Source organism: Neomonachus schauinslandi, chromosome 5, assembly GCF_002201575.2.
Source record: "Neomonachus schauinslandi chromosome 5, ASM220157v2, whole genome shotgun sequence".
In the NCBI taxonomy this organism is placed as follows: Eukaryota; Metazoa; Chordata; class Mammalia; order Carnivora; family Phocidae; genus Neomonachus; species Neomonachus schauinslandi.
The window spans coordinates 175,298,149-175,308,068 of NC_058407.1; the positions used below are offsets into that span (position 1 = coordinate 175,298,149).

The following is a 9,920-nucleotide window of genomic DNA, read 5'->3' on the forward strand; positions in this document are numbered from 1 at the left end:
GGCGGCCCTCACGGCCCGCTCTGCGTGGGGCGACCTCTGCACGGCGCCGGCTCCGCTCCGACAGCCCCCGGGCCGCCATGCGGGTAGGGAACCCATAGCCAGGCGCTGCCCCGACTACCGAGGACACCCCGGGGGAGCAGCCAGAGGCCGGGAGGCCGAGGCCCGCGGGTGGGGGGCTGCCGCCCCTCGCCCCGAACAGGCGACCCCTCTCCGGAGCGCGGAACCCCGCTGCTCAGGGCGCCGGAGACCGTGCCGGGACCGGAAGCTCGCAGGCGCCCTTCCGGGGGGGGGGGGCCCAGCGCGGGTATGGGGGGGCCCCCCGGGGGGCGGGCCCGCGTCGCCCAAGGGCGTCACTTCCGGGCGCGGCGCGGTAGGCGCGGGCGGCGCGGCGGGTGGGATGGGTAGACGGCGCGCGTCCCCGCGGGGCCCCCGGCCTGCCGGCCTCCCGTCGCTCTCTGCCCTTCGCCCGCGCGGGAGGTGCTGCCCTGTCCTGTGGGGGCGGTCGTTTCCCCAAACGGAAGGGGAAGCTCAGCGGGCGGCGGGAGCGCGGCCACCTGCTGGAGCCCAGCCTTGTGCACCTGCGGCGCTCGCTCCCGCCGGCCTCGGGCCGCGGACGGGTGTGGAGCCGGGCGGGAGGGCGGGAGCCTCCGGGGACAGAGACCAGCGTGTGCCCTGACGGCCCGCCTGGTAGGCGCAGCGCGCACGTCTGCACAGTGCGCCTGGGAGCGGCTCCCGGGGCTCCGGGTGAAGCCCGTGTGGGTGCACGGGCGCTTGCTCGGATGGGCGTGCTTGTGTTTGGTACCGGGTGGCACTAACGCTGGAGCCACGGGGCACATCCGACGCGGTTTGGCTGAATTACTCTGGTTTTTTCTCTTTCCTTGTTAAACGTGAAAGTGCCGCTGGAGAGACCCATCCATGGAAGGCAAACCCTTGCTGGTCTCCAAACAGAAGACGGAAGTGGTGTGTGGGGTCCCCACGCAGGTGGTCTGCACAGCCTTCAGCAGTCACATCCTGGTGGTGGTGACCCAGTTCGGGAAGATGGGTACCCTGGTCTCCCTGCAGCCCAGCCCCGTGGCCAGTGACATCAGCAAGCCTGTGCTCACCACGAAAGTCCTTCTTGGGCAGGACGAGGTAAAGTGGCTGGGAAGGGTTCCCCACGGTGGAGGAAAACCCGCTGGTGTGACTGCGGTTTGTGAGGAGTGGCCGGAGGGTCCGGTGGGAGGGCCACGGAGCCCGCGGACAGCCACGGCATTTCCTGAAGCCTGCGCAGCTGAGAGAGCACCTGCCTGCCCTAGGCGCGTGCTTTTCCCAGCCCGTCAGTGTTGTATCTGGCGGACAGGCGGGGTATTGATCTTGTAAGGTTTGAGCCTCTCATGCTACCTTGGAGTAACGAGCTCTGACGAGATCGCCTGTGAGGTTTGACAGACCCCACGCCAGCCGTGCAGACTATGTTTCACGATTCCTTCTAGATGATGGCCACCAGAAGAGACCAGGGAACTAGAAGGCACCAAGAAAATGAGTAGAATGGTGCCTCTTCAGCGTTTTGTTTAGGACTGGAGTGTTCTGGAGTCTGGTTGAATGCTGCACGACTGTTGCTTTGAACTTGCGGGGCAGGGTGTGATTTACTGGGGGTGTAGAAAGCCAGTCGGGTTCCTAGGGGACACCGCGAAGGCGCTAAGGGAAAACAGATTTGTCGCAATTAAAATGGTTTCTCTTCTCTCCTTTACCAGCCTCTCATCCATGTCTTAGCAAAGAACCTGGTGACGTTTGTGTCTCAGGAAGCTGGGAACAAAGCGGTCCTCCTGGCCATGGCCGTGAAGGACAGGAGTGTGGAGGGGCTGAAGGCCTTGAAGGAGGTGATCCAGTCCTGCCAGGTGTGGTGACCCTGGAGCAGCAGACGCGCCTGCTACTCAGTGGGCAGAGGGGACACGCGACACCCGGGGTCAGGCAGGAGGAGGAGCTCTGCCCTTAGCTCTAGAAGCCAGAAGAAATGGGCGCATCCCAGGCAGACTGGTACTTTGGGCGCTAACTTATCCGCGGATGGAGGAAAGCTGCGGAGTGTGCCTGGGGGCTGTGAACGGTTCTTACCCGGGTCCAGATCGCTGCGTATGTTTGAGGCTTGAAAGATGAGTCATCAGGCATGAGTCCTGGCCCCCCACGTGCGGTATCTGTTGTTGAAGGAGATTTTTTTTTTCTCAATAAATGCCTGTCCCCGGTTACCTCACCATCCTTCCTGGCAGTACTGAGAAACTAACGTCACGCGGCGTAGGTTCGGTTCAGCGCACCGTAAGTGGGAGGAAAGCTTGTTCGGCAAGGTTCACACACGCTGTGCACGCTGCCCTTGCTCCCTGCTCCGGCTTCTCTGAGCCAGTTTGGCTTGCCGGACAGCCGTTGCCTTCCGTTCCGCGAACCTCTCTTACCGTCTTGCCGTGCGGCAGTTACGGTGAGGCGTGGGCTTCAGGATGGCGTTCGTGGCCTGTGACCGCCCGGGCCTCTGGTGGACAGCAGCTCGGACCCTCCGGGCTGGTCCTCGTCCCCCACTAGCCATGGTGGCGCGTCACTGTCCGCACCAGAAGCGGGGCTCCAGTGTGCCGTTTGAGTCCGCCCTGCAGAGGACCGGAGACTAGAGGGGATGAGGGCCCGGGGTCTGGAAGCTGGGGTCCCTGTGTAAAGAGGGGAGGCCCGGCTGGCTCACTCAGTGGAGTGTGCGACTCTCGATCTTGGGGCTGTGTTCTGGCCCCAGGGTGGGCGTCAAGGTGACTTAAAAATAAAATCTTAAACAAGATCTCCGTAAAGAAATACCTTGGGTGGCGTCCATGTCCTCGTGAGAGCAGAAGGGATGTTTTTATTTGGTTTCCCTCAGAACCAACGGTTTCTGAGACCCTGAGGTTCTTGACTTCAGAAACTCCTCTCCAACAGGCGATGGGAAGGACTGGTTCAAGCCGCCGGTCCGGTTTAGAGGTGAGCATGAGTTCGCTGAAGATGGGACAGAGGGAAACTCTTCAAGGGCTCATTCTGTCAGCAGAATGTGCGGGGTCACCATCAGCCCCGCCCCGCCCGGGGCACAGCCTGGCAGACTTCCCAGAGGAGGCACTGACGCTGCTGCCGGGAGCCTGGGTGACCGGGGAAACTGAGGCAGGCCCGTCCCTGAGAGACACAGGACTCCTTTGTGGCCAGCTCCGCCCCACCTCCCGGCCTCTCGGGCAGACCTGTAGCCAGCCTGGCCACTCCCACCCCACCTGCGTTTGCACCGCACTCGCCCGGTTACATCCTGCCCCCTGAGCCCCGCTTGGTGGGCCTCTCGGGGGACTGGGACCAGCACAAGTTCTAAGGACACAGCAACCGACCAGAGAAGGGAAGGGGCGTGCACACACGAGGACCCCCAAGGACTGGGGTGTCCTGACGGGTGGGGAGGAACCGGCTGCTGGAGAAGCACCGCCCCCACCCCCCCAAGCAGAGGCGTGGCGTCCTCAGGTTAATACTCAGCAGTTACTCAACGCTTGTTATCTAAGAATTAGGTGTTTGTGCTGTGGGGTCACGACTCCTCCCATTTTACAAGGGAACCTGAGGCTGGGATCAGATATGCAGCTTTCGGTGTTCTGGTGTGGTCCCTAAATGCGTCTCCCTGGGACTAGCATACCTGCCTATCACGGTGACCAGGCTCGGGGGACAGCCCGTGTCCTCACTCAGACCCAGGGAGGTCACTCCTCTTGTCATCCGCGTGTTCCGGAGGGGGACGGAGGCAGCATCGCCCAGCCGCCCCAGCGCAGCAGAGCGGGGACTTGAACCCGGGCGCGGGCCCCTCACCGCCGCTCGCTGGTGGCCTGACTGCGCGACGAAGCCGCACACCCACCCCTCGAGGCCGCCCTGAAGAAGAGGCCCCGGAGACACGGGGCTCGGAGACCCAGGGTGCTGCCTGCCCAGGCCCTCGGCAGCCTGGTGGGGGTGGCGGGCCTGGCGTGGAACAGAGCGGGGCCGCCAGCACCTTCTCCGCGTGGCACCCTTACAGCTGCCGGGAACTGTCTGGTGGCTCGTGGAAACTGGCCGGACACTACGCGCTCCTGTCGCTTACGCCTGTGCCTGGGCGCTGCCCTGCCCTATAAATCCAGGCACGGGACGGGGTGGGGAGGCGCTGGGCCCTCTGCTGCTACGGTTCAGGAGGAGCAATCCGGGAGGCTGCAGTCCCTGCAGGCGGCGGTCCGCGCCCTGGGGATGGTCATTCCTGTGCACGGACAGGCTGCATATGGCGCGTGCCCAGCGGTCCGCAGGCCGATGGAAGTTAACGGACACGGGGCTCGTCGACAGCCTCTGCAGCCCGACCTGCTAGAGGGTTTCCTCCGTCAAGGTCACGCCCTCCCACCACCATGCGATCTGCCCAGTGCAGAGGCCCCCCAGACCCGCTCCCTCGCACGCCCTCCCTTTTCCTCAGTGCACGTGGGGACGTGGCTCAGAGCCGAGAGCGAGCCAGGGAGGGCGGCTGCCCTCGGCGATCACTCCGAGCAGCTTCTGGCAGCCCCCGATTCTCCAGAACCCATTACGACAACGAAGCGGTGGACTAAGACACCTGCACGCAGGACCGCTGAGCGCCAGCGTTTTAGCGCCTTGGCGTGACACTGGCGGTCAGGAGAGGGGCACGCGGGTGAGTGACTGGAAGGACGCCCAACCGATGCGCAAAATCAGAGGGCCCTGAGTGAGCTGCGACCGAGTGCAGGGAGGCGCTCTGCCCCCGCAGCTTCATAGTCTGCACCCTGGCCGGAAGCAGACAGATGGCGTCGCGGTGGGGGTGGGGGTGAAGGTGTGCTCGGTGGGAAGTGAGGACCCTCTGATTCCGAGATTGTGAGGAGACGGTGGGGACCATCTCTCCCGCGGGAGCAGGTGGCCGGCCGACTTCTCGGCGGCTCCGCGTCTCTGGGGGAGGCCCCTCGGAGACCCCGCGTGGGCTGCTCGGAACCAGGAGCCCGTCCCTCGGTGACGGCACGCGTCCCCGTCTGCCCCTCACTGCACCATAGGAGGGGGGCATCGGGCCCCCGACCACACGGACTGGAGAGATGTGGCCACCCAAGGGTACACCCAGATGTCAGAGGCTCTGCGCTCGGCTTGGACCCCCTGCTGGACAGTGGACAATGGGAGGAACAGCAGATCCCAGCATCCGGGCAGGGCACGGCAGCGGGTGTGGTCTGGGCTGCACCCCGGCTGGCAGGGCTGGCCTGGCAGGGTGGGCGGTGGCAAGGAGGAGCGTTCTGGGTCCAGGGAAGGGTCAGCGCTTCCTAGGAGCAACAGTGTCTTGGACCGACCCAGGCTGCTGTGAGGAGCAACGGAGCTCTGGAGGCCCCACGGTGGGGGCTGGACCCCCAGCCACCACCCCCAGGCCTGCCGCCCTGCAACAGAGCTGCCCGAGGGGCCCGACCAGACGACTGAGGGAGCCACCAGAGAGGTAAGCGTGGGCAGGCACGTGTGTGCATGTGTGCACACCCACAGGAGGGCTGTGGGGTCCAGGCGGGGTCCCGTTCACTCTAGTGGGGCAGGGGCTCCGGAGAAAAAACCTCACACCCTGAAATTCCGAGAGTCCCGGCCTCTCTGCACCACCCCCTCTCCACTCGAGAGGACGGGGCCCTGTCAGGCCCCGCGATGCCACCTGATAACCAAAAAGGGTCTTAGGCCAGCACCCCTGTCCCAGCTCCGCCTGGAGGGCTGCCCCCGGGGACACACCCAGGACTGGCAGCTACAGGCACGCCCCGGGGACACCCAGCCCCTCTCTGGGGACGGAGGCAACCAGCCTGGGGGAGGGAGGTAGCACAGGGGAGGGACACGGGCCAGGAATGGGCAGCACAGAAAGGACAGAGAGCCCCAGGAAGAAGGGAGGGAAGTCCCCGAGATCCCATGCTGGGAGCTGACCAGCCTAGAAGCCCCCGGACGGTGACCTGGCTGGCAGGACGGTGGGCCACCTGAGACGGCTGGCCCGCCAGAGCTGTCCTTGCGCCGCAGGGACCGGCGCCCACCTTTATAAGGGAGGGAGACGGGTGCTGACCTGTTGCACGCGGGGGCTCCAATCGCGGGGGCAACTGAGGAAGGCCACAGACACAGGGAGGGCCGCGTCAGGGTCCCAGCCTGGTGTGTCTGACCCGGGGCCCTGCTCCCGTGGCTCTGGGGCCCAGCGCCCTGACCCAGGTGACGAGCCTGCGTCTCGGCCTCCGGGAGGCACTGCCTCCCTGCTCGCCCCCCACACAGGGAATCCCAGAACTAGAGCTGGAGGGACCCGCGGCCCCCATGGGCCCGGAGGAGAGGAGAAGTGGCTTGGGGCCCCCAGGACGGTAGGTTCCTTCCACGGCCTGCAGAGGCCTCATGGCCCCACCGCCGCTCCCCACTTCTCCGAGCTCCCACCTGAGTGGCTTAAAGGCCCGAGCGCCCAGGACCCTCGGCTGAGAGTGGCTGTGGTCCAGTGACCCCCAGGCCCTCCGCCACCGTGGCTATTGCTTGAGTCAAGGGCCATCGCGGGGGCCGGAACAGAAGCTCAGAGGCAAACCCTGCCTGCCACTCCCTGGACGCCAGGGGCAGGCACCCCCAGGAGAGCCAAAGGACCCCAGTGGGGAGGGCCTGAGGGAGCGTGCTGTCCTCCCCCAACCTATTTCTGCCTGCCCAGGCGGCACTGGACAGGGCTGGCGGCAGGGAAGGAGCCACAGGCCTCTAGAGATGTTCCCCGATGGCAGGGCGCGTCTGGAAGGACGTCCAGGGCCAGCAGTAAGGCCAAGGAGCCATGGGCGTTGGGTCATTAGTAGTAAAGGGCGGGCGTGAGGATGAGGACACAGGCCCGACACCGGCCACAGCGTCTCACCCACCCACAGCCCAGCCAGGACCTGCCCGGAACCTAGTCACCTGGTCAATGTACACAGGGGTCAGAGGCCCCAGCTGCCTGGACCTGGGCAGGCAGGTCTGTCCTGTGCTGGGCTTGGTCAGCGTCCAGCCCCGGGCAGGGAAATCAGGCCCGGCCGGCCAGGCCACCTCTGCTGAGAGTGCGTGGCCATGACAGCCGCTGCCGGGGGCGGGGCTGCTCTCCTGGGCTCGGTGCCCCTGGTGCTGGACCCCAGCACTCTGTGGTGCGGGCCCCTCTCCCTCCCCTCCCTGTCTCCCGTGCCTCCCCCACCCAGACTCGTGCAGCTCTCCACTCCCCACACCCCGGCGGCCCCCGTGAGGGCGACATGGTTCAGGCCTTTCCCTGAGCTCAGAGCAAGGCAAGGGGGGTGTCCCAGCCCCCCAGTGATGGCAGGGACCTGCCTGCCGTACCCATGGCGTGGCAGGAGAACCCCAGACTCATCTGTACAGATGAGAAAGCAGAGGCCCTGAGAGGTAAAGGGGTCTGCCGAGGTGGCCCCCGAGGCCATGGGCAGAGCAAGGCACTGAGGGCTGAGGCTGCCTCCAGAGAGACAGGTCAGGACCCAGAGAAAGAGGGGGAGGGCAGAAGGCCCCCACTTTGCGGAGGCCCGGGATTCTAAAGTGCACGCATGGCCTGGTGCTGATGGGAAGGCCCTGAGCAAAGCCATGTCCCGCAGTGTGCAAGAGGTTCTGGAGTGGGGAGGCTTCAGAGCCAGGGATCCCTGGAGGCCTTCCTGGAGGCAACAGCTGAACAAGAAAACCTCAGGGTAAGGCAGCTGCAGGAACAGCCAGAAGTGACACTGGGCCTGGCCTCCACCATCAGAGCAGGGGCGGCCCTGGATGGAAGGGGCTTCCCGGGATCATGGACCCCTGGCCCCCACTTGCTGCAGGCAGAGCTGCAGGGGGAGGAGGCCCCCGGGCCTGCCCCCTGTGTTCAACCGGCCTTGTCAGAAAGAACTGCCCGCCCCCACAGTGTTTCCACCTCCGAGGAAACAGCCGAGCTTCGGAAGTCCCTCTATCTGGGCCCAGGGTCCAGGCCTCAAGCCTCCCCAAAGCCAGGGCCCCTCTGCATGCTCCAAAGGCCTGGCCCCGCTGACTCCAGCTAGGAAGTCCTTCTGACATCTAACCAGAGTGCATCCTGCTGCAGGCTCGGTCCCCCAACACCAGCCTGGGAAGGACCTAGGCCTCGTTTCCCCCACCTGTGGCATGGGTGGGTCCCTGGGCCCCTGCCAGGCCCATCCACGTCCCCAAAGCTGAGTCTTTGCCCTTCAGGGTCCCCAAGCCATTGTCACCAGGGGTCTGCACGCGCTGACCCACGCTCCCGGCACCCAGGACAGGTGGCGGGATGCGGGCACACAGGGGAGACTTACTCTGACTGGCTGAGGTACAGACCACACCTGCCACCCCAACCACAGCAGGTAGGAGCCACCGCACAGGGCTGGCCACACAGAGGCTGCCCACTCCCCGGGCACTGGAGACGGGCTGGGCCCAGCGCGGGAAGCTCCCGTGGAGGGAGGGCAGGCAGCAAGCACAAAGCCAACAGGTGGACAGGAATCCCAGGTGGGATTTAAAGGGGGGACAGGACTGAACGGTGACACCTGAGCCGGCAGGACAAGGAGATGGCTGGGAGAGAAGTCAGTGTGGACGGTCCTGGCGGGGGGGGAGGGGGTTGTGGAGGGGTGGGGAGAGGGGTCGTGTGTCCAGGCCTGCAGCCTCCCACACTCCTGGGGACCGTGGACATGTGGATGAACCTCTCCGAGCAAAAAGGTATCTGTCATTCCCACAGTTCAGCCCTTGAATGGCCCAGGCCCGCAGGGAGCGTTAGGTGGGCACAGAGCACATGAATGTGTGACCCCATCGGGGGCACAGAGCAGACCCTTCGTGCTGCCCGTGGCGGCAGCATGCACGCGTTTGTGTCCCCACCCCGACGGCCCCAGAGACAGAGCCGGATGAGCCTCTTCCCAAAGGGGTCTCTGGCATCGGGCTGAGCCCAGTGACCTGCCTGTCCTTCTCCCCCGACCCCACAACCCCAGCAATGTTTCCACTGCACCTCTTGCAGACTCGGCGACACTCACACAACATAAATTCACCTGTTTTTAGGCAAACATCAGCCCAGCCGCCCGAGACCCCTCCTGCCTCCCTGGGGCCCAGGAGAAGCCACCTGGCCCTCCGTCTGGCGCAGGCAGGTGAGGGCACCTGGCGGCCCGCAGGTTCCTGGGAGCCCGCTGCGCCGAGCAAAGATAAAATGTCAGCCAGGCAGGAGGGGAGGGGACGAGCGTCTGCTCCTCCCCCTCCGCCCAGCACCCCCCCCCCCCGCCCCGCAGGTGGCAGCTCAGGTGGACCACCTGGGAGCTGAGGCAGTGCCCCCCCACCCCAGGGCTGGTGCAGCCTCCAGATAGGGGCCCTGCCCCACCCCCAGTGGGGCTGCCCCTGGGGCCACGTGGCCACGCAAATGACCAGCCAGGCTTCCCTGGGGGCCGGGCCTCGCAGGGCTGGGCCGGAGCTTCCTGCCTGAGAGGTAGGCGCTGGGTCCCTACCTACCGTGGGCTAGAGGCCAGGGGAGAGACCCGGGTGCCCCAGCTGGCTGGCCAGCAGCGGAAGAACCAGCCTCCGGGGCTACTGAGCGGGCCTGGGCGGGTGAAGGGCCCTGCCGCACAGTCGGGCCCGTGGACAGTTGGGCAGGTCCCAGGGAGCCGGTGGGTGCTGGGCTGCACCCCTATCAGCCGCTGCAGGCAGGGCCAGCTGGCCTTCTCTCTGACTCCACCCCGGGCAGGCAGGGCAGCGGGGGCTCCCTCACTTTCCCACACGTCTCTCGCCCCTCAAACGTGGGCTCCCACGAGGCTGAGTCTCTGCCCAGGTGGCTGAGCCCTGGGGAAGGAGGGCGCCCCAGGCCCCGGCCTTGGAGCTGAGCTCCTGCTCGGAGCAGGACTGCCCCCGAGTCAGGGGAGTGGGCAAGACGGTCAGACTCGAACCACACAGAAGGGACGGGACGGAAGCCCATGCGCCCCGGCCTGCTGGTGGCCTGGAGGAGCCCCTCCCTCCCCGCCCCC

General features: G+C 66.0%; 2 protein-coding genes across 4 annotated transcripts in view; both read left to right on the forward strand.

Moving 5' to 3' along the window:
- The first annotated feature begins 351 nt into the window (after positions 1-351).
- Positions 352-2,219, forward strand: PSMG3 (proteasome assembly chaperone 3). 3 transcript variants are annotated; one of them, XM_021680155.1, is made up of 3 exons: positions 352-370; positions 895-1,131; positions 1,731-2,219. In XM_021680155.1, exons 2-3 carry the CDS (start codon positions 916-918, stop codon positions 1,881-1,883), a joined length of 369 nt encoding a protein of 122 aa, XP_021535830.1. In that variant the 5' UTR covers positions 352-370; positions 895-915; the 3' UTR covers positions 1,884-2,219. The 3 variants fall into 3 exon arrangements, with proteins under 3 accessions (XP_021535830.1, XP_021535828.1, XP_021535831.1); XM_021680153.1 differs by lacking the exon at positions 352-370 and adding an exon at positions 390-477; XM_021680156.1 differs by lacking the exon at positions 352-370 and adding an exon at positions 655-687.
- A 3,207-nt stretch (positions 2,220-5,426) lies between these two features.
- The window catches only part of TMEM184A (transmembrane protein 184A), an 11,084-nt gene continuing 6,590 nt past the window's right edge, over positions 5,427-9,920 (forward strand). Inside the window, exon 1 of the mRNA XM_021680157.1 lies at positions 5,427-5,434. The gene's annotated coding sequence lies outside the window, so the exon portion shown is untranslated. The remainder of the gene's footprint in view (positions 5,435-9,920) is intronic.

Coding starts and splice junctions, on each gene's coding strand:
- PSMG3 (XM_021680155.1), top strand. CDS start 916: ATGGAAGGCAAACCCTTGCTGGTCTCCAAACAGAAGACGGAAGTGGTG. Junction 1,132..1,730: donor TCCTTCTTGGGCAGGACGAG/GTAAAGTGGCTG, acceptor CTCCTTTACCAG/CCTCTCATCCATGTCTTAGC.